The 23600-nt window shown below is 39.4% G+C and overlaps 2 protein-coding genes and 1 long non-coding RNA gene across 4 annotated transcripts; 2 read left to right on the plus strand and 1 right to left on the minus strand.

The window, feature by feature from the left end:
* The first annotated feature begins 11991 nt into the window (after positions 1 to 11991).
* LOC104432155 lies at positions 11992 to 13593 on the plus strand. Of its 2 annotated transcripts, XR_005548217.1 has the most exons (4): positions 11992 to 12062; positions 12166 to 12230; positions 12435 to 12440; positions 13382 to 13593. It is a non-coding gene; the product is annotated as an uncharacterized LOC104432155 (long non-coding RNA). The 2 variants fall into 2 exon arrangements; XR_005548216.1 differs by lacking the exon at positions 11992 to 12062 and having other exon boundaries at positions 12069 to 12230.
* Positions 13594 to 18595: 5002 nt separating this feature from the next.
* LOC104432235 (cytochrome P450 CYP72A219) lies at positions 18596 to 21226 on the plus strand. Its single transcript, XM_010044686.3, has 5 exons — positions 18596 to 19006; positions 19205 to 19425; positions 19591 to 19835; positions 19975 to 20332; positions 20499 to 21226. Exons 1-5 carry the CDS (start codon positions 18772 to 18774, stop codon positions 20940 to 20942), a joined length of 1503 nt encoding a protein of 500 aa, XP_010042988.2. The 5' UTR covers positions 18596 to 18771; the 3' UTR covers positions 20943 to 21226.
* A 1054-nt stretch (positions 21227 to 22280) lies between these two features.
* LOC104432236 (transcription factor MYB114) lies at positions 22281 to 23600 on the minus strand. The gene is made up of 3 exons (XM_010044687.3): positions 23249 to 23600; positions 23003 to 23132; positions 22281 to 22893 (listed from the first exon to the last, which is right to left on the minus strand). The coding sequence occupies exons 1-3, from the start codon at positions 23388 to 23390 to the stop codon at positions 22569 to 22571; spliced, it is 597 nt and encodes a 198-aa protein (XP_010042989.2). The 5' UTR covers positions 23391 to 23600; the 3' UTR covers positions 22281 to 22568.

The following is a 23600-nucleotide window of genomic DNA, read 5'->3' on the forward strand; positions in this document are numbered from 1 at the left end:
AGACATCTTCTATGATCTTTGCTTTGTTTTGTTTTATCGATTAAACTCATTTTTGATAGCTTTTTCTCTTTTGTACAGGTGGCAAAGCAGCTAAAAGTTCTCAACCTTTCATATAGCCGGGAGTTAAGATATACTCCTAATCTCTCAGCTTTCACGAAGTTGGAGATTCTCATCTTGTCCAATTGTAACAAACTTAAGCGAGTCCACCCTTCTATTGGCGAACTCAAGAGCCTCATTTCCTTGGACTTGTGTAATTGTTATAATCTGAAAGCGCTACCGGAGGAAGTGGGGGAATTGCAAGAACTAAAAGAACTCCTTTTAATTTCTATTGGCATCACAAAGATTCCTATGCAAGTCTACTCTCTGAGGAAGCTAGAGAAACTAGCTCTAGGATCTTGTTGTTCATTGGTTGAAATTCCTATCGCAATTGGGAATTTTTCTTCTCTCGAACAACTTAATCTAGGTTATTGTAAGTCATTGCCAGAAATCCCTAGCTCAATTGGGAATCTTTCTTCTCTCGAACAACTTGATCTAGGGAGTTGCAAGTCATTGGTAGAAATCCCTAGTTCAATTGGGAATCTTTCTTCTCTTGAAGAACTTAATCTAGGGTGTTGCAAGTCATTGCTAGAAATCCCTAACTCAATTGGGTATCTTTCTTCTCTCAAACGACTTGATCTAAGGTGTTGCCTGTCATTGACAGAAATCCCTAGCTCAATTGGGAATCTTTCTTCTCTTGAGCAACTTGGTCTAGGGAGGTGCGAGTCATTTACAGAAATCCCTAACTCAATTGGGAATCTTTCTTCTCTCAAACGACTTGATCTAAGGTGTTGCATATCATTGACAGAAATCCCTAGCTCAATTGTGAATCTTTCTGAAATAGCTAGTACGTGTACCTAGAGGGGGGTGAATAGGTAAACGAAAGAAATATCTCGAAGCTTACACGATATTTAAACAATTAGAGAATTTGCAACAGTTAAAAATTCAATCGCAAGACTGAGTAAGGGAAAGAGAGAATTGAACACTCGGTTTATAGTGGTTCGGCTTGATTCAAGCCTACGTCCACTCTTCTGCACTGACAGCCAATTGGCTGGATTCCACTATGATCAAAGAGTTGTTACAGTGTTGATCTTCCTTGATTTCTAGGTGTAGATGATCTACCACACTCACACAAGGCGTCACCGAGTATAAACACTCTCTCGTATACAATTTCGCTCGCTCAACTAACAATCAAGGATCTTCGGACTGGAATTTTTCTATCGATCACACACTTAAAACAACTAGAACGTCTTCCTTTTATACTCCTTCATGCCATCATAGCCGTTGGCACTTACCAAAGGAATTCCTCCAATCTACCCGTTGGACGGAATCAATCAAGAAGATCATCCGAGCTATTTAAGGAATCGATGATAGCCCATCAATCATGTTCGCCCATACAATCAGGATCTCGGTTTCCAAGAATAGAACAATCCAAGATTATTTCGTCGACCATTGGATCTTCAATCGAACTTGGATAAGAAATAAAGAATCCGAAATGATTATCCAACCAAAGAATCTATTCCAGAGGATAGGATCGAATCCTAAACCATAAACCTTGGCTTTGGATTTCCTTCAACACTGGATTAGAAAGACTGTCAGAGAGAATAAGTTTGAGTCTTGAGTCTTGAGTCTTGAGTCTTGAGATTACAAAGTCTTGAGACTATAAAGTCTTGAGACTTTAACTATTCGATATCCGGACTTAGATCGATAGAAATGTTTTGTCATCTTCAAAATATTCCTGGAAGATTTCTCCAACAATCTCCCCTTTTTGATGGTGACAAAACTTTCTTGAAGATTTGAACAACTTTGACCTCAAAAAAACATTTCTCAAGCAATATGGCTAACTCATAAAGATTAATAAATAACCAGACTCGTGCATCCACAGAAATTGGTTAGTCTTTCATGAGTAATACCATGTAACAATACTTGATATAAATGCAACCACCAAGCATCAAAATCCACAGCCAATTCAGTCTAACACTCAAGTTCAAGTTCTCAAAAATAAAAATAAACATAACGTTTTAAAAAAATGTTTGTTCAAATAGGTTCTCCCCTTTTGTCATCATTAAAAAGCGGGTGAGAAAGGAGTCATGTCCGCTTGGGAATGCGCACGATCCGAAATCACTAATGGACTGGACTACTCCTTCGAGCTTCTTCGCATCTTCTCGCGATGAGCTACCTCTTCTCTCTTGGCATTGGCTTGAAGTTGAAGAGCGAGGTCTTTGTATTTATCTTCCGTAGACTCAAGATGCTTGTCCATCATGCTTCAAGACTTGGATGTCACAGTCCAGAATATATATTTGGTTTCGCATTTCTAGAAGAATATTCATGATACTACGAAGATCTACAGAATCATCCGTCTGTGTACTGGCATTGACTTTCTCAGATGGTGTGCGTGCAGACGATGGTGCTTCTGAACGGTCTGGCAGATTTCGAATCGTTGTATCATCTTCTTCAGGCAATTGAGAAACCTGAACTTCTTCTGGGTCTTTTGGAGATTTCCTTGGATCTTTAGCAGCATGAGGTGGAGACCTTTCTTGCTCGCTAACTCCCCCTGTCTCTAGGACATCGAAAGGGGAAAAGTGATGGTCATGCTCTTGATTTCCCTTCTCTCCGCATTTATCAGCAGACTGTTCTTTTTCTTCTTCTCCTTCTTCCTCAACTTCTTTCTCCTTCTCTCTCTCTTCTTCTTCTTCTCGCCCGCCGAAGTTCTCGTCGGATAAGACACGTAACGTCTTGTTCTTGTCGCTGGCTTTGGAATAGTGGGATCTTCATCATCTTCATCCTCATCCTCATCCTCCGGATAAGAGTTCTTTTCCTCTTTTTCGATGACGCACCAATGGCCTTCTTTCCTTTCCCTTTTGAAGCGACCGGACTGAGATTTCACCTTGAATTTCTCCATTGCCTTAGAGAGTTCTTGCGGACGCATCTTCATTAACATTTTCAACCCTACCACCATCTTATCACACGTTCGAACACAAAAAGTATGTGGCGTTCAATATTCGATGTCTGAAGATCTTGGTCACTGCACTGGGATAAGGCAATTGTCCTTTGTCTTTTGACACTGCTCTGTACATATGGAAAAGAATAGTGTGCGGGAGAGAAAACTTCCGTCCTGAGTTGATCGCATACATCAATTTTGCTTCAGAAAGAGACACAGAAGTCTTTGATGTAGACTTTGGTCTAATACAGTTGATCACAATCTTGTGAAGCACAATGTTGATAGCATTCATTCTGGAATAGATAATTTTCTTATCTACATCCCTATCTTTGACAAGATCCGAGTAGTTCGAAAGCGGTGAGACTTTGATTGGGAGATAGCGTCCCCGTTCAACTCCAACTATGTCTCCACCAGCATATTCACATCTACCACATAGACTTTGTCTCGAACATCGAATGAAATTCTATTCGCATCCAAAAGCTAAGATTTGAATAGAAATAAGCAGCCGATGATCATACCCGTCTCGTAGAGTCGGAGCGAAAGTCTCAGTTGAAGCAAATTCAACTTCTCTCTAGGTTCAAGTTGATGGAATCCAGGAAGTCAAAATCGACACTTCTAGGGTTTATCACCCCTCTTTTCAACAGCCTGGAATACACTTTCTCTTGATCCTTGGATTTGAACAAATCCATCCGATTTCCTTTCACCTTTGCCGCCACACCCATTCTAGGTTTAAATTCAAGGAACATTTTGTCATCATCGTCCCGTCAATCGATTTTGTCCCGGCATACGAGGATCTCTTGGAATGTTCGCACGTGCTTCCTCTCGCTTTTCCTTTCGGGGCAATTCCCCATTCCTCCATTTTCTTCAGAAAAGATACTCATTTCCATAATTTTTGTCCTTAAGGAAGTCATCTATGTAGTTCAATGGAGTACTGTGCTTTTCAATGCACGATAAAGTGTATACAAAAGGAGGGCTTTTGAACTCTTACTGGCGGCATCCTCGATTATCTCTTCTTCCGATTATGACTTGCACTTTGTGGGGCGGGAGATGCTGAATGACGTGGAGGAGAGCGAATCGGACTCGTCGCCGACTTGGTAAGTCTTCTTCCTCGTGAGATCGAAATGAGTCGGTCCCTTCTCCATTCTTTGTGGTCCCCGCCGCGATTCTTGATGATTTCCTCGAAGACGACATCTTTCTGTCTATTGGAGGATTCCTTCACTTGCTTTCCCAAGAAAAATGACCACTTTCTCGACGATGAACAAAGAGTAGAAACAAAGATCGAGAGGAGAGTGCTTTTAGGGTTTTGAAGATTGGGAAAAAACCGTATATATATAACTCGCTTTTTGAAAAAGGAAGTTCAATCGGTGCAAGGAAAGTGAACGATTACTTCTTTTTAAAATCAATAACCGCCAAAATTATTAAACAAAAGATCGTGCCTTTTCGAGTTAATATAACTAAATGACGCTTAGTACCTTTTAGATGAAATACAACTTACAAATTTATAGCCAAGAATGATTGAGTCTCGGGATTTAGAGTCTAAGAGATCAGAGTCTTAGAGTTGGTGAGTCTCTAGACTTTAACTTCTTCAAGCTTCAAAATGTTGAGTCTCGAGCGGATAAAGTCGAACTGATTCTTCTCCAAAGGCTTTGTGAATATGTCCGCTAGTTGACTTTTTGAATCAACAAATTGAATCGAGATTTCTCCATTTTGAATATGATCTCTAATAAAGTGATGTCGAATCTCAATATGCTTTGCTCTTGAATGAAGGATTGGATTTTGGTGAGATTTATCGCACCGGTGTTGTCACATCCGATTTCGTGCATGAGTCTTCAATGCCAAAGTCTTGTAGCCGTTGTTTTATCCATAGAATTTGCGAACAAGAAGCTTCCAAGAGCTACATACTCAATCGTTGAAAGAGCTACAAGCTTTGCTTCCTTGAAAACCAAGACACGGTTCTGTTTCCAAGTAGTTGACAAATTCCGTAAGTGCTCTTCTATCGACTCTACAACCGGCCGATCTGCATCCGAGTATCCTAAAAATTAAAGTCTCCCTCTTTGGATACCAAAGACCGATGCTTGAAGATGAAGCAACGTATTTGATAATTTGTTTCACAAAGAATGAGATGTGATTCTCTAGGATCCGATTGAAACCTAGCACGTATACAAACACTAAGCAAAATATCAGGTCTAGAGCGAAGATAAAGAAGTGAACCGATCATGCTCCCGTACAGCTTTTGATCTACTTTCTTCCCTTCTTCATCCTTGTCTATCTTCTCGAGAACATGACATTGGTATGTCAATCTTTTTGCACTTTTCCAATCCAAACCTTTTGACAAGATCATTCGCATATTTTTCTTGATGAATGAACGTTCCTTCCTTCATTTGTTTCACTTGGAGTCCAAGAAAGAACGTTAACTCTCCCATCATACTCATTTCAAATTCATCCTGCATAGACTTAGAAAATTTCTTGCAAAGACTTTCATTAGAGGATCCAAAAATAATGTCATCAACATATATTTGAACGAGTAAAAAGTTTTTGTTTTCCTTTTTGATAAACAAAGTAGTATCTACTTTACCTTTGACAAAACCATTTTTGTAATAAAAACTTACTTAGTCTGTCGTACCAAGCTCGAGGTGCTTGCTTTAGACCATACAGAGCCTTTTTCGCCCCGAAGACCGAGTCCGGCTTCTTTGGGTCTTCAAATCCAGCGGTTGTTCCACATAAACTTCCTCATGGATAAATCCATTTAGGAAAGCACTTTTGACATCCATTTGGAATAACCTGAAATTTTTGTAACAAGCAAACGCAAGTAATAGACGAATAGCTTCTAACCTTGCAACGGGTGCGTAAGTCTCGTCATAGTCTATTCCTTCTTCTTGCGTATATCCTTTGGCCACGAGTCTTGCTTTGTTTCGTACGACTTTTCCTTTTTCGTTCATTTTGTTCCTGAATACCCATTTGGTTCCAATAACGGTTTTTCCTTTTGGTTTAGATGTCAATTCCCGTGACATCATTGATGTTGAACTGCTCGAGCTCTTCTTGCATAGCTTCGATCCAGCTTTCATCGATAAAGCTTCTTCTATGCTTTTTGGTTCAATTTCGGAGATGAGAGCCACAAAGACTAGATTCTTCATGCCTTTTTGATCTCGTGCGGATTCCTTCATTAAGTTCGCCAATAATAAGATCTTTGGGATGACTGGTTTGTGCTTCCGCTTACTGTTGATGATCTCTTTCTTTATTTGATTCTCCATGAGCGTCTTGATGATGGACTTCCGTAATCCGAGATGCTTCTTGAGATGTAGACATTTGAAGATCTAGAGTGGATTCCGCCTCTTCGTCCGAGTCCGGGCCGGATTCATCTTGCACCGAGTCTTGGAATTTGACATTCATTGATTCTTCCATGACGACGGCTTTTTTTTGTTGTAGACTCGTAGGCTTTGCTTGATGTAGAATATCCAAGGAAGATGCCTTCATCCGATCTTTCTTCAAACTTACCAACTCGATCATTTGCATTTTTCAAAATAAAGCATTTGCAACCGAACACATGAAAGTATGAAACAATAGGCTTCTTACCTTTGAACAATTCATAGGGAGTTTTATCAAGAATAGGTCTTAGAAAGACTCTATTTATAATATAGCAAGCAGTTGAAACAAACTTCGGCCCCAAAATCGTGAAGAAATTTTACTTTCAATTAAAAGTGTTCTAGCCATTTCTTGAAGAGATCTATTCTTTCTTTCCACAACTCCATTTTGCTCGGAGTATACGGAGAGGAAAACATGTGATTAACACCCAGATTTATCACGTAATCTCGTAAAATCTTGATTTTCAAATTCACTTCCATGATCTGTTCTTATACTAGAAATAGCACATCCTTTTTCATTTTGAACCTTTTTAGCAAACTTTTCAAAGTACGAAAAGGTTTCTGATTTATTTGCAAGAAAATATACCTTTTTAAAACGAGAGTAATCATCTACAATTACTAGGCAATATTTCTTACCTCCAATGCTCTGGTTCTTGTTGGTCCAAAGAGATCCATATGAAGCAGCTGCATTACATGATTAGTAGATACATGATTTATTTGCTTAAATGAATTTCTTACCCGTTTCCCGTAATGCATGGAGTGCATAAGTCGACTTTTGGTATGGCGCTTTAGGTAAACCTCGAACAAGCTGCTTTGAAGAGATTTTGGCTAATTGCTTCTTGTTGATATGGCCAAGTTTTCTGTGCCATAGAATTGCTTCATCTTGAATTGAGATTAAGCATTGTTCTTCATTTGGCTTTACATCAAGGAGATGGATATTTCCATGCCTTCGACCCATGAAAGACTGAGTCGAATCTTTACTAATTCCGAACATATGCCTTCTTGAAAGAAGATCTTGTAACCAAATCACACAATTGGCTAATGCTGAGTAGATTGTAGTTGAGTCCTTCCACTAGAGAGACATTGCTTATTGTGAGATTTCCAATTTTCACGCCCGAATCCCACAATACTTCCTTTGCTATTTCCTCCGAATGAAACTTTTCCACCATTTACTTTAATAATCTTTATGAAACATTTTGAGTCTCCTCATGTGTCTTGAGCATCCGCTGTCAAGATACCACTTTACCTTCTTTTTGACAGAGACCCGCATTCAAAAAAAGAGTCTCAAGCTTTCTTTGGTACCCAAATTTTATTGGGTCCTTTGGTGTTAGTATGATGAGCATTATTAGGCCATACTCTCTTAACAAAGCTTCCAAACCATAGGACACTCTTTTTCAAAATGATCCCGACCGTTACACTTAGAACACCTTAAAGCATTTCGACCTACGACTTTACAAAAACTCTTTTGAAATGATTTTTATAAGCCTCTCTCGATGGTCTTTTCTTAATTCTTTCTTTTACTTTTGGAAAATCAATCAAAGGGATTGTTTCAGCTGTCATACCTAGACCTGACTTATTGAAGTAAGGTCTTTGGATTGAAAGGATTTTTTCAAGTTTTTCGGACCCTATTGAAAATTTCTTTGAAATATTTGATAAATCAGTTTTTAAGAAAGCATTTTCTTTTGAAAGATTGTCTTCACTCTCTTTAAGAGTAGAAACATTCAAGTCTAAATTTTTTACCTTTTCTTCTAAAATGTTTTCCTTTTGTTTTAAAATTGAATTTTCCTTTTGAGTTCGGAAATCTTTTAAGAGAAGTCTTAAGACTAAAACATAACTCATCAATATATTTAGAGACTTTGACAGGGATTTTATAATCACTTACCTCAAATTCACTGTCTGAGTCTGATCCAGAGTCTGAGTCTGATTGTGCCATTAGACACAGGTTGGCATATTCCTCATCACTCTCTTCACATTCTGTATCGCTCCAGGTTTCAGCTTTAAGAGCTTTTCAAGATTTCTCAGCTTTTCCTCTTTTCTTTTTCAAGAGGACAACTGGGTCCGATGTGTCCCTTCTTTTTACATTCGAAACAAACTACATCTTTGTTTGATTCCTCATCATCAACAGACTTGGTCTGCTGTCTCTGAAAACTTTGTTTCTTTGGGATGAACCTTCTGCCTTTTCTATTTAGTTTTCTGAATCTTCTTATCATGAGGGCGAGCTCCTCATCATCCATATCATCTTCAGAATCTGCATCATCAGAATCATCATTTGATTTTAGTGCAATAGATTTCTTACCTCTTGGATCTTCGTCTTCATTAATTCGTTCTACTTCGTAAGACCGAAGAGTTCCAATCAGTTCGTCTACGATAATGGCATGATTCTTTGCGTCTCTCTTATTGAAGTCTTTATATGATTCCAATCCTTGAGAGTCCACGTAGAAGCTTGTTCACCTTCATGGGATCAGAAATTTTTTGTCCTTGGTTCTCAAGACCATTGACAATATCTCAGAAACGACTAAACATGTCGCTTATAGATTCTCCCGGTTTCATTTTGAAGGATTCATATTGACCAAGAAGAATGTTAATTCTGGTCTCCTTCACTCGACCGTCCCTTCATAAGTGATATGTAACCCGTCCTGCACTTCTTTTGCTGTGACACAAGAAGATATTCTGTTATATTCTTGGTGACAAAGCACAATATAAAGAATAAATTGCTTTAGCATCGAGTGCTTGTCTCTTGTTTATTTCTTCTTGAGACATTCCGCTGGTTTCAACGGTTTCTTTTCCTCTTTCGGTGATTGATGCAGCAGTAGGAGTGATTCCTTTTCCACTACGTCCCATTCCGAGGATCCTTTGATCGTAGGAAAGCTTTCATCTTGTTCTTCCGGATATGTTGTAATCCTTTCCATCGAAGTAGGGAGGTCTGGTATTGCTTTGCCCCTCCATCGCCCCCGGTGCTAGCATACTAGCCATGGATCTTTTACTCTGAAGTAAAACACTTCAAATAAAGTAAGAACACGGGCTCTGATACCAATTGAAATAGCTAGTACGTGTACCTAGAGGGGGGTGAATAGGTAAACGAAAGAAATATCTCGAAGCTTACACGATATTTAAACAATTAGAGAATTTGCAAATGCTTAAAAATTCAATCGCAAGACCGAGTAAGGGAAAGAGAGAATTGAACACTCGGTTTATAGTGGTTCGGCTTGATTCAAGCCTACGTCCACTCTTCTCGCACCGACCAATTGGCTGGATTCCACTATGATCAAAGAGTTGTTACGGTGTTGATCTTCCTTGATTTCTAGGTGTAGATGATCTACCACACTCACACAAGGCGTCACCGAGTATAAACACTCTCTGTATACAATTTCGCTCGCCTCAACTAACAATCAAGGATCTTCGGACTCGGAATTTTTCTATCGATCACACACTTAAAACAACTAGAACGTCTTCCTTTTATACTCCTTCATGCCATCATAGCCGTTGGCACTTACCAAAGGAATTCCTCCAATCTACCCGTTGGACGGAATCAATCAAGAAGATCATCCGAGCTATTTAAGGAATCTGATGATAGCCCATCAATCATGTTCGCCCATACAATCAGGATCTCGGTTTCCAAGAATAGAACAATCCAAGATTATTTCGTCGACCATTGGATCTTCAATCGAACTTGGATAAGAAATAAAGAATCCGAAATGATTATCCAACCAAAGAATCTATTCCAGAGGATAGGATCGAATCCTAAACCATAAACCTTGGCTTTGGATTTCCTTCAACACTGGATTAGAAAGACTGCCGAGAGAATAAGTTTGAGTCTTGAGTCTTGAGTCTTGAGTCTTGAGTCTTGAGATTACAAAGTCTTGAGACTATAAAGTCTTGAGACTTTAACTATTCGATATCCAGACTTAGACTGATAGAAATGTTTTGTCATCTTCAAAATATTCTGGAAAGATTTCTCCAACACTTTCTTCTCTCAAACAACTTGATCTAGGGGATTGCATGTTATTGACAGAAATCCCTAGCTCAATTGGGAATCTTTCTTCTCTTGAACAACTTGATCTATGGGGTTGCGAGTCATTGACAAAAATCCCTAGCTCAATTGGGAATCTTTCTTCTCTCAAACAACTTGATCTAAGGCGTTGCATGTCATTGATAGAAATCCCTATCTCAATTAGGAATCTTTCTTCTCTCGAACAACTTAATGGGTTGCCAGTTATTAACAGAAATCCCTGGCTCCATTGGGCATCTTTCTTCTCTCAAATGACTTGATCTAAGGTGCTGTATGTCATTGACAGAAATCCCTAACTCAACTGGGAATCTTTCGTCTCTTGAATCACTTGATCTATGGGGCTGTGAGCCATTAACAGAAATCCCTTAGCTCAATTGGGAACTTTTCTTCTCTCGAACAACTTGATCTATGGGATTGCGAGTCATTGACAGAAATCCCTAGCTCAATTCCCAGTCTTACATAAGTGCAAGAGTGGGAAGTTGGTCCTAGAAGATAACATGATGCTTCAGCCAAGATCAAAATTTTGATCCAATTGTGGTTCTTCATATGTTAGAAGGTGTTGATCATCTGGTAAGATTCTTCGTCCTTTAACAACTAGCATGAGCGAAAAGTGTAATACTTTTCTAACAGATATATCTTTTACGAATTATATGCTCGATGCTTGGTATCTATTTGATATGGATTTGCCTAAATATATTTGCTGTTGATTGCATCACGGCAATGTTTTTTCACCTAATCTTCAATCGGCAACTTTTGTAGATAGATTGGCGGCTTGTGAGGCAACAAATGAAAATTAACGATATAGGTAAACAAGAATTACTTAGTGATTTACAGCTTCCCTCTTGGTAAACCCAAGATGAGAATTTTTCATCAAGAGGTTGATCTTCTGCAACTCAATTTATAAACTGTGCCCAAATCCCTTTTTTCTCTGTCTCAAACTAGTATTTTCCTTTAACCATTTTGAACTCCTTTTGTGAGAAATTTTATGTGTCAGATTTGAGTATTCATAGACATCCTGTTTAGGTCAAACAGCTCTCGATTTTTCGTGATGATGGGAAAGCCTATCCATTGTTCATTCAAGCATGAATTCCTTGTAAGGAAGAGAAACTGAGCTAAAATAAAAATCAAGGTTTAATTTTTTTTTTCTAGTGTGTGATTTAAAAAAGTAAAAATTACTTTTGGCTAGCCTTTTTCATCTATGATTTTAGGTAGGCTTTCCATAAACAATTGTGAGACTATTGAAAGATTATCAAGCGAGATAAATTGGTGCTATTGTTGTGATAGGTCCAATTGGTCTATGTAATGATCAAGGCTTACTTTTGGACTTCAATTCAAAGAGCTGTATAGATGACCTTTTGCATAATTGGGACAATTTTTTGCCTGCTCTGTAAAACAAGCTAGGCGAGGAGCTTAAGATTTTGCTTCTTATTTTGCATCCCGTTTGATCCTGATGTTGTCGTGGAATTATTTTATCAAATGATTGATTTGGGTCTGGCTAACACGGCTGAGGCAATTCATAGTCCATACCAGAGAACGGTCAAATGAAGAAGAGGGATTTTGCTGAGGTGTCATAAGCAACAGCTGAATGCTTGCTTTTGTGGGACCTTGAACAGGCTCATGGGCCAATTGGAGTGTCATAAGGGAGTTTTTTATGCCTATGAAGATCAGAGCACTTGATATGGTTTCATCAGCACAAAACTGAATGATTGTGAATGTATTATTTTTCAGTTGAATCTACTTTTTGTATGCTCATTAGGTCCTACCTCTATCAAGCAAATACATACGTGCTGATTTTTCTACATGTTAACCAAATGCAGAGTTCTTTGATGCAATGCGCTCTAATGGTATCATTCCCAAACTCAGTCAGGCTCTGCAGATAGAGGTATGCACTGCTAGTCCTACCATAACTGTGAAAGAGTGACTTGTGTACTTATATTTAATTGAATGTGATGTGTGCTTGTTAGGTTCTACCTCTCTGTTAATTGAATATGTACGTGCTGATTTTTCTGCATGTTACCCTAATGCAGAGTTGTTTGATGCGGTTTCGTTCTATGGTATCACTTTCAAACCCAATGAGGCTCTACAGATGGAGGTATGTACTACCAGTTGTACCATAATAGAGCAACTTGTGTGCTTATACTATGTGAGCTGTGGAATTTCTTCAGAAATCCGTGAACTAGGATGCATGATGACAATCTCCTCTTTTTCTTTATCTTTTGAATGTTGTGATAAAGGTCTCGATACGACGAGCTTAAATCTCATGTATGCAGCATTAAATTTGTAAAGTTAAATATAGCCTCCTAGCAAACAATTTCCTATTGCTGATTTCGCTGTTTGGATATTGCAACATAACCAAGAAACAAGTATGCCTATCTGTTCTGTAGTTTGGGCACTTTGCCTTTTCAGCATCTGTTCTGTTCATAAACACAAACAAGGATGATGGTGTTAATTGCTGACTTCTCTTCTCTTAAGTCCGTTGTTTTCTATTTCTTTGGCTCATAATGAATTCTGTTGATTGCGATCCAACTGCAAATTAATCAGAGACCCCTGGAATGTGTGGCAAAACTAATGTCCCCAGATTTTTGTGTTGATAGATGAGATTTATTGAAGAGGTCATCATAGATCGCCAGAATCTGGGCCAGGTCAAAATAAATTGATGGACTCTCAAGTCTACGCTTACTACTTTCAACTAATTTTAGGTTCTTCATTCCAAATACATCTAAAAGTAGACAGAACTAAGGATCCATGCAGCCACGCCTTTATCTCTCTTCGAGATGATTGGAAAGTGTGACACATTTGTACTCTCAACCATCTCATGTAACACATGCATCGCCCCCATTTTTGACCATCTTTAGCAAGTGCCCGGTGGAGACTAGTTATAAGTCTTCTAAGGTTGAATTTGTTAGTGTTGTAACTTTTGATGAAATATCATAAACAACCTGAATTTATCATTCTTCTTTTCCTGAATCTATCACGAAGTACATATGTAATTAGTAGAATTATATTTATTTTCAAAATCTCATGTGACAACAGCTGATTGGGAAAGCCAATGAGTGTCAGACCCAAATACAGGGTTTACATTTGATGATGCGGTTCAAACTATAAGAGACACATCTTCGGGTCGTCCAAAACTTCTTAACGACTTGCCTCGAAGGACACAACCAAGAGAAGGGAACAAAATCTCACCAAGGAATGAAGAAGGAGAAGGAGAAGGAGAAGGGGAAGGAGAACAAGAAGATTGCCTCAACTGAGTTTGAGAACAAAATTGCAGCTACCACTGCTACCGGGACCTTCTCATGTGGACTCAAGTGCCACCTCCTCTGTGGTATACTGTTATGATGACTAATTCATGAAATATTTGATATAATGCCAAAGTGCTAATTTCCAAGTCCCCTTCATTTATTGAGTAGTATAAGCTTGCACAAGTTCAATTTCCTTGCTCTCGTATCCGCAGCAGCATCACAAAGTCCGGTCTTCCAATTCCCAAGGAAATGTTCTTTTTTATTCTTTGCAGGGGTTTATACCGATAAATTGTTGGTACTCCCTGCAATAACCGCCGACGATCGTGGTGTACATGGTCACATCTAGCTCTCAGCCTGTCTTCAAAATTCTTCAGCAATCGAACGGCTTTTCCGGTATTGCCGGTTCTGCACAATCCCTCATCATGGCTTGGCACGTGGTTATATCTACCTCGATTGTCTGGCCAACATTTCATCCGCCAAGCTCATGGCTTTGGCGATTCTACCCTCTCCAACGAGCCCATTGATCAGAGTGTTAAAAGCTCGCAGTTGTAGGTTCAAGTCCAAGTTTGACCATTTTACACAAAACTGAGGACCCGAGATCGGACATTTTCAATTGGCAGAGGTAATTCATCAAAATGTTGGGAATAGAACTGTTGGGAGTCGTTCCTTTCGAACCCATCCGTCATCAAAATGGTGACGGGTAATGCTTCATCTTGGCCCCAACCCCCAAGAGTTAGGCGAAACAGGGAGGTAAAGTCAAGAGGGTTCACTCGAATCGTCCTCTCCAAGAAGAATAAGGCATTGTCAGCTTCCACAAATCCGCCATTTCTGCATTTGTTCACCACAAAGGTCACAAGTTCAGATTGATCCATTGAATCACTCACTCCAGCAGTAGATGGGCAACCATGCGAGCATCGTGAAAAAAATGGTTCGATGCAAAGATGGGATGAGAAGTGAAGTTTAGCGAGATCGCCAGATTCTCGAACAAGACGGTGAAGAGCAGAAGTGCAAATGGATCGATTCATTCTCATTAGTTTTGCCAAATTTTCTCCTTCCGAGTTCAAGAATCCACAAATTGACGTGATGGCTTATGGAGAGGATGATTATTAGGCAATACAATCACTGAAACTTTAGATGTTTGATAACAACATAGTTTTCGGTTCAATCATTGAAAACTACTTGATTGGCAAACTGAACATTTCTAGAAATACTTTGATCGATTCATTCCCGTACTCACCACCTTGCTCATGAAATTTTAGGGTCTGATCTCATTTTCTAGCCAAAACAGCACTTTTCACTATACGTGTTCAATTATTTTTATAGAAGCCATTGGTGATGACCCAGGAAAAAGGAAATGAAACGGAACATCAAGAAGGTGGTATTTGCGCCATTTTCCTTATTTCCTAGTTAGTAATGCAATTGGAAGAGAATGTCTTCAAAGTTCAGGCATAATTGAAGGATTGGTGAGGATTGCAGCTACCTGTGCTACTGGGACCATCTCATGTGGACTCCAATGCCTCCTCCTCTGTGGTATACCGGTATGATGACTTCATGAAATATTTGATTTAATGCCAACGTGCTAATTTCCAAGTCCTCTCTGTTTATGCAACACTATAAGCTAGCACATGTTCATTTTTCTCTCATATAAGCAGCGTCACAAAGTCTGGACTTCCAATTCCCAAGGAGATGAAGGTTTGTCTTTTTTTTTTTGCAGGGTTTTATACCAATAAATTGTCGATACTAGACACCAAGGATCCAAGCGATACTGCCGATGCTCCTTGCAACAACTGCCGATGATCATGGTGTACATGATCGCATCTAGCTCCCAGCCTTCGTCTTCCAAATTCTTCAGCAATCGAACGGCTTTCCTGGTATGGCCGGTTCTTGACAATCCCTCATCATGGCTCGGCATGTGGTTATATCTACCTTATCAAAGTGTGAAAGCTCACAGTTGTTGGTTCTAGTGCAAGTTTGACTATTTAACATCAAAACTGAGAAACCGAGATCGGACCACTTCAATTGGCGGAGGCGATTCATCAAAATGCTGCGAGTAAAAACATTGGGAGTCGTTCTTTCCAAACCCATCCTCTCGGTCATGTCGATGGTGATGGCGCAATGCTTCATCTTGGCCAACCCCCAAGAGTTGGGCAAAACGGGGGTTGAAGGCAAAGGGTTCATTCGAATCATCCTCTCCAAGCAGAATAAAGCATCGTTGGCTTCCACCAATCCGCTGTTTCTGCATTTGTTTATCACAAAGGCTACAAATTCAGATCAATCCATTGAATCACTCGCTCCAGCAGTGGATGGGCAAGTGTGAGAGTGATGTGAAAACAAATGAGACAATGCAAAGACGGGATGAAAAAATGAGAGGCTTAGCGAGATCGCCAGATTCTTGAATGAGATGGTGAAAAGCAGAAGTGCAAATGGATCGATTCATTCTCATCAGTTTCGCTAATGACGCGATGGTGTTTGGAGAGGATGATTGTTAGGCAGTTCAATCACTAAAAACATTTGATGTATGATTGTCAGACTAAACATTTCTAGAAATACTCGATCGATTCATTCCCATTCTCGGCAGTTGATGAGAGGAAAATCATACTCTTATACTGTTGTGAAAACAACCATGGAATCCACGTCTGAAAGCATATCCAAATGGAGTGATATCTCACATGATAACGATGGTGAACAACAATGGGGTCTGATAGCATGTCGAAATGAACATTTCTAGTCTTACTACTATCTGCTGAAAAAAGGAGAACATAATACGAACGTTTTTACTATTGTCATTGAGTTCATGGAACATACTACATTATACAAATTTATATTTTGTTTTTGGTCTATTCGATGCTTTCTAATTCATCAAATAAGGTAGGCATTTCATGTGAGATTTTGTAAGATCACTGCCAACTAATTTAAAAGTTTAAGTTATTAGATAATGCATGGTTTAATATTTAATTACTCTAACAACATAAAGTTATCATACAATCTTTTCGTGCATCTATCACAAAGGGCAATGTAACTAGTAGAAAATACGAAATATTTAATTTTCATTAATTTAAGAAGTTTGTTATTTGAGAAAAAATAACTTTTGTACCATAAGTATAATAAATTCTATCTACCTTTATCGTCCACATTCATATATGAAAATTTTCATCTAGACTATATTTCTATATATCAACTTTATTCTATCTTGATACACAAAATATGATACATGACACTATCTTATCTTGATTTTTTAATCAGGCTCATTCAATTATTAGTCAATCGTAAGATCGAGTATTTAGAACTAACTTTTCTACCAAGTGCAATGACCATCTAATTCTCGGGGTAGCTTCTACTATACATAGCCTAGACTCGAGTCGCTCTTCTCTTGGAGCGAAAAAGGTGTAAGTCCTCTGGTCTGGCCACAGCGGATGATGGATATCTTGGCCATAGGGTCATATTCATCATTCAGGCATCAGTGCACCTACTAAAGCATGCTCAGCCACTTGCAAAATTCTCATCATACGGTAAACAGCCATAGCTACATTACACCGGACGTATATACCACGCATGATAAGCAACCAACTTATTTTCAAATGAGACAACGGCATTTTTCTTCTCTGGTCCGGCCGTGATTCTCCCCAAAACATTGGATATCTCACGTTTGCTGATTTCTTTGAGGTCCCGCCTTGCTGCAAGAATGGCTGCTTTACTCGTTAGATCCTGCAAATCAGCCCCCCAACTAAAGCACGGAGTTCTCCTCCAATCTTCTCAAAAGTGGGTCTTCTGTGATTTGGACAGGGTTGGGCCGGTGGCTTCTCTTTAGGGTATGGTATGGGCTTTCCCGATTAGGCCCACCTAACCTCAAATTTGTATTCCTATTTTGGAGAACTCTCGTATATGATCTTTCGGCATGATTTCGGTTTGTCAATGAGGTGAACTGATCGAAGCGACCAAAGAGGGAGGTTGGCTAGGTTTTGAATTTTTCTTTTTTTATCCCCTTTTCCGTGTTATTAGTAATAAATTCGCAACTCTCCACTATTCATTGCCCTAATGGAAGAAAACAAAAACATATTGCTTTGCAATAGTCAATACCGGTCACAAAATATTTTTATTTTATCGTAAATCAATAATCAATATGTTTATGATGGACTGCGACCCCTAAGAATATTGTACATGGCCTACTCTTATTGATCTCTTGGAGAGCAAGGCGCTGAAGAGGACGCATGGTCACATAGAATGGCGGATTATTGAACTCTTGGAAACCAAGGCATAAGACAAAAAGTGCACCAATTTCTGTCACCTCATCACTTTTGTCCAAAGAAAGTCAACTTCAAAGCAATTGGTGTGACCAAGCCCTTGTTTATGGCTTGGTGCCCAAGGAAAAAAAGAAAATTTTTAAAAAGAAAATCTACATATTAAATTACACTGCCCACTTATTTTATTGTCAAAAGAGCCCTTTTGTGGGGACTCCAAAATCAATAATTCCATATTGCAATTTGCCATCGTATTGGCGCACCATAAATGTCAACCACTAAATAGATTATCAATAAATATCACAAACCGGTAAATGACAAACTTTGGAGAATTTGGTAGCCACACGTTCTTATTTTAGTCAATGAAATCCATAAGATTTTTTTTTTTTTAAATAAAGATGCTATGACACTGTGAATTATTCATCCAAGATATTCCTTATTTTAGCTTGTTCCATGCTAAGTCTCATGATATTATTATTTGGCATACATATAAACATTTTCTTAGGAGGTTGTCCATCTTAGCAATGGAAGGATATGCTAAATCATACTTCTAAAATACACATCTTGTGAGTTAATTCTAGTATCATATGTGTAATTAAGGAACTTTCGCCTATTTAATATGCAATTCGGTTAATTTATGCTCCATTTACCATTCTAAAAACCTATTAGGAGTCGCTCCTTATTTGGGTGTTTTAGGTGTCGTTGGCCCAGCAATCAATTCTTCAAACCAAAAGAAAAAAAAAAATTGAAAAAATTGAAAAGATGTGGAGAAACATGGCCATCATTTCATGCCTCACACCGCTATAAATTTTTTTGACTCAGTGCTCATTTCCTCCAAGCTAACCGATCCCACAAGCTCTGAAACAGAGCTTAGAAATTACGTGAGAGCAAAAATGCAGAGTTACGTTTGAGCTCTTTAGCACTCTCTTTGGCTTCTCTGTTCATGTATTGCGTGGGGAAAGTATACTATGTTTATTGGCATAGACCCAAGACTCTGGAGAAGCACTTGAGAAATCAAGGTCTCCAAGGCACTTCCTACAGTCCCTTCCATGATGACCTGAAGCAGATGTCGAGGTTCACCGAAGAAGCCTGGCCTGACCCTGAGCCTGCTGCAAGTCTTGATCATCGGATTGTGCAGCGCGTGAGGCCATTACTTCAGCAAATGGTCCACAAGTATGGTAAGCAAAATAGAGGCGACACTGCACTCTTCAATTATCTACTTTTCGCCTGATAAAAGAGAATCTTGATGTAGAGAGTCTTGTCCAGGAGCATCATGGTTCTGTGATTGAATTTGCGTAAATCTTCGCATATATTTCGCACAGTGAGGGCGGTATTATCTTTTCTGAAGTTTTTCTAAAACATGGAAAATTGAGCAGGTAAAGTATGTTTGAGTTGGATTGAAACAAGACCAAGTCTGATAGTGGCAGACCCGGAGCTCATCAAGGTGGTGCTAGCAGACAAGAATGGCCACTTTGTGAAACCTCCTTCCAACCCTCTAGTCGATCTTCTACAGCTTGGTGTGTCCACTTTGGAAGGAGAAAAATGGGCCAAACGTAGGAAATTGATCACACCAGCTTTCCACTTTGAGAAGTTGAAGGTATTTTCATATTTTTGCACATACTGTTACTCAGAATTTTTCTGCCCAATTGTTGCGAAAAATGCAACAAATATTGTACAGAAATAAGCAATTGAGAGATCAGTAGCTAGGCACATGTTAGAATCAAATAGCAATATAGTTCACTAATAAGTTTTTATTTGCCAGGGGATGATACCAGCTTTTTCCATGAGCTGTTGCGACCTTATGGATCGACTCAAGGAGTTGACCAACTCTCAAGGATCGTGTGAAGTTGATGTTGCAACTGAACTGCAAAACCTCACAGCTGACATTATCTCCCGATCTGCCTTCGGGAGCAGCTATGAAGAAGGCAAGAAGATATTTGAGCTTCAGAAGGAACAAGCTGTCCTGGTTCTTGAAGCTTATTTTAGCCTATACTTGCCTGGTTTCAGGTGCATTAATAGGATTTCGCTATTTGGATCCAATTTGTCCGATGCCATAAATATTATTAAATTCATACAAGAGTTTTGTGCAGCCAATGGTATATGTTATTTAATTTTGAGCTTCCTCTTGCTCGGCCTTTTTACACAGCTTGCTACCGACAAAGAAGAACAAGAGAAGATACTATCTAGACCAACAGATCAAATCAATGATACGGACAATAATCAGACAGAAAGAGAAGGTGATGCAGAATGGAGAATCATGTAATGATTTACTTGGCTTGCTACTGCAATGCAGAGGAGCTGAAAATGACATGACAATCGAAGATGTCGTAGAGGAATGCAAGTTGTTCTACTTCGCAGGCCAAGAGACAACAGCTAACTGGCTCACTTGGACAATGGTCGTCCTGTCGATGCACCCCGAGTGGCAAGAGAAAGCAAGAGAGGAGGTGTTGCAGGTTTGTGGGGACCGCATTCCCGATATCGATGAGATTAATCACCTAAAAATTGTAAGGTTTTCTCCATTCTATCTCTCAATTGCCAGTCCCATTTACTAATCTCCCATTAAGAATCACTCAAAAAGATTCATGGTAAATTTTTCACCATGGGAAATATTTTCAGTAACTGTGTAGTGTATACTGGTCAGCAGCACTGGCTTAAGTGATTCTTTCGCAGGTATCGATGATATTACAAGAAGTCATGAGACTATATCCGCCTGTGACTGCCCTTTACCGACACACTTGCAAAAATACTACTTTAGGTGGAATGTCAATCCCAGCTGGAGTGGACATCCTCCTTCCGACTCTGCTGCTTCATTTTGATCCCAAACTTTGGGGCGACGATGCAGATGAATTTAGACCAGAGAGATTTGCCAACGGCATTTCGAATGCTTCAAAGCATCAGTTGGCATTCTATCCATTTGGGTGGGGACCCAGAATATGCCTAGGGCAGAACTTCTCGACAATCGAAGCGAAGATGGCCCTAGCAATGATATTGCAGAATTTTGAGTTTCAGCTATCTCCTGCTTATGTCCACGCCCCACATACCGTCATTACTCTCCAGCCACAGCATGGAGCTCCAATGATACTGCGCCGGGTTCAACCTTTAAGGTCGTCGTGAAAGTAAATCAATAAGCTACGTCAAGATTAGTGGTCCCGAGATTTGAGGCTTTTGAAGTTCAAATCCTTCTTGTTTGTGTCCTGCCCGAAAGTACATACTTATTGCGGAAATAAAGAATCTCGGTCAACCGATTCAGCTTGCCTCTGGTACCCAATTTGAAAAAATTTCAGACATGGCCATATGATAACAGAAAAAAAGTCTTTACTTGGGTAAATGTATAAAATCAAGCTAAAGCACAATGTGTAGCATTTCTCTTCCGTATACAGAGTACCTTTTTGGCATTATTTCTCATCATGCAAGCTCATATGCAAGATTTATGTGAAAGGGAATATATGCTTCATTGGTTTGTCAAATATTAGCTCAAAGGGGAAACACAAGTCATTGGAACGGCAAGAACTCTGTCCAGGACAATCCGTCACATAATTTTTGTCTAGTATGCGAATTCTGCTTTTACTCTCTGCTTGTCTCGTTAGGTCCTCGTGAAAATGGTGACGAAATCCTGTGCCTATGAGACACCAAGGGTCATATTTTTTCTGTTCAGCAGAGACATTTGATTGAGCTAAAATGCCGAGTGATGGGCAAAGAAAAGCCTGGAGTTGCAGATAACCCAAATAAGGTCCTTGTTTGCTGAAACGAAATTTCATCCATATAGCCGCTGTCCCCACCCATGCCCATGTTGCCGGGATATAAAAACGAACAAAAGTTCATCCTTATGTACAAAAATAGAGATTCTTTACCTCTTTTACTATTTCATTTCTGAATCTGTGTCTCAAACAATGAGATGATTCCTTTCTGCATCTTCACAACATCTTTTTGGGGAGACTTTTGTCTCTGTTCATGGATGGAACTGGACGACCGCACATACTTTGGCCAAAATCTACACAAAGACTCAGCTAAATTAGTTTTAGGTTACGACTAATATAGTTGTCTGCTTTTGATAATTGGGACCGAACTACTGATGAAGTTTTGTAGTTCTCTGTTCTTCTCTGTTGTCCCTGTCGCCAAACTTAGACTTGCTGTTTATACCAAAAATGGACGATCCCTTCGGATCTACATGAGGTTTACTTGACTTGATAGTTACAGTTTAAATTGACATAAACCAGTGCACAGGTTACAGTTTGAGAAAATTGCACATAGTTCTCAACTTTGGTTAAAGTTTGACATTTCAGCATAAACTAACGTTGGTTCAGTTTACAATTGAGGTAACCTTTGGGAGAACACCATCGCATATCCAACAAAGCATGCTAATATTGATTGACGCATTTTATTGATACTTCTTTGAGTCTTCAGAGGAATTAACATATGCAATATAATATAATGACATGTTCTAGAGCAGTCTGATTATGCCATTTTTTTCCTTTTATTTTCAAAAATTTCTGCCAAGACATAAGGAATGATCCAACGTTAGACTTGTTGAACACCACGGATATGTTTTGACTAAATATCCAAGATTTGCCAAAGGGTAACAGCAAAAACTTGACATTCTTGGCAATTTCCCCATAAAATACTCCATATTCTATAATTTCCTGCCTGGAATATACTATTCCATTATGGGTTGGTAGAATCCAGATGCTGCACTTCCCCATCATTGCTTATCATAAATCAGGAAAGAAGAAAATCTACTGTTTAAGCAAACGAAAACCAACTCTCATCCATTTCCAAGAATCTGCTCATCCACTCCAAGTTCAGAGGACCCTCATCGAAGCTATCGAGGATTTCATTCCTAGAGAAGTCAGTTTTCATCACTTCATCTCTCTTTGATGTCTCTCCATTGTTGCCCGCCATGCTATGCATCCTTGCAGCACTATTCCTTAGGTCCTGAGACTGATCTTGCTCAGGGGATTTGCTTTGGTTCTCCTTCTGCTTTATCTTTTTGCTCAAATGAGAGTTCCAGTAGTTCTTGATCTCATTATCGGTCCGACCTGGTAGCCTTCCAGCTATTAAGGACCACCTGAAATAGTTTGCAAAAGAAAGAAAACCAACGGAATTCAATCAGTCATTGAATTCCAGCCGGAGGCTCATCAGTTGCAAGAAGAAGTGATTCTGGTGGGAGAGTTCACCTGTTTCCGAGGAGTCTGTGAAGCCTGAGAATCAAGTCCTCTTCTTGGTCTGAGATATTGCCTCTCTTGATATTGGGTCTAAGATAATTCAGCCATCTTAATCTGCAACTCTTCCCACATCTATTGAGGCCTACAGCAGAAACAGAAGAATCCAATTCAAATTCACATGGGTAAATTACCTCAAAAAGAAAAAAAATTTTGAGTTACTCTGAATGCAATGGGAGATTGCATTGAGCATTGCAGTACCTGCTTTAGCTGCAACAAGCTTCCACCTTCTTGGGCCATGGGTTTCTATCACTCGAGCTAGCTTTTGGTCTTCTTCTGGAGTCCATGCTCCTCTGTTAGCTTCTCTCTTTGAGTACCGACTTCTTGTTGGTGCCATTGGCATGCTGAGTGTGCACAAGCAACCCCCAAGTCAAGCACTGAATATGAGACCTCGTGTTTTGTGTCTCTGAGAAAGAGAGAGAGAGAGGGAGAGAGATTTAGGTCAAGTGGTAGAAGAAGAATTGAAGGTGCGTGTTTGTGCGTGCATTGCAGGGTGGAGAGAACTTGGGGTCCCTGTATCTATCTATCCAGCTACCCTTCTTTAGAGACTCCA

The sequence above is a fragment of the Eucalyptus grandis genome, chromosome 2 (genome assembly GCF_016545825.1).
Source record: "Eucalyptus grandis isolate ANBG69807.140 chromosome 2, ASM1654582v1, whole genome shotgun sequence".
NCBI lineage: Eukaryota > Viridiplantae > Streptophyta > Magnoliopsida > Myrtales > Myrtaceae > Eucalyptus > Eucalyptus grandis.

What these genes read in the sequence shown, in the direction of transcription:
- LOC104432236 (XM_010044687.3), bottom strand. Translation starts at nt 23,390, where the DNA reads ATGCCAATGGCACCAACAAGAAGTCGGTACTCAAAGAGAGAAGCTAAC. An exon ending in GCTTGTTGCAGCTAAAGCAG is followed by an intron (nt 23,133 to 23,248) that starts GTACTGCAATGC and finishes TTTCTGCTGTAG; the next exon opens with GCCTCAATAGATGTGGGAAG. An exon ending in CACAGACTCCTCGGAAACAG is followed by an intron (nt 22,894 to 23,002) that starts GTGAACTCTCCC and finishes AAACTATTTCAG; the next exon opens with GTGGTCCTTAATAGCTGGAA.
- LOC104432235 (XM_010044686.3), top strand. Translation starts at nt 18,772, where the DNA reads ATGTATTGCGTGGGGAAAGTATACTATGTTTATTGGCATAGACCCAAG. An exon ending in GCAAATGGTCCACAAGTATG is followed by an intron (nt 19,007 to 19,204) that starts GTAAGCAAAATA and finishes AAAATTGAGCAG; the next exon opens with GTAAAGTATGTTTGAGTTGG. An exon ending in CTATACTTGCCTGGTTTCAG is followed by an intron (nt 19,836 to 19,974) that starts GTGCATTAATAG and finishes CTTTTTACACAG; the next exon opens with CTTGCTACCGACAAAGAAGA.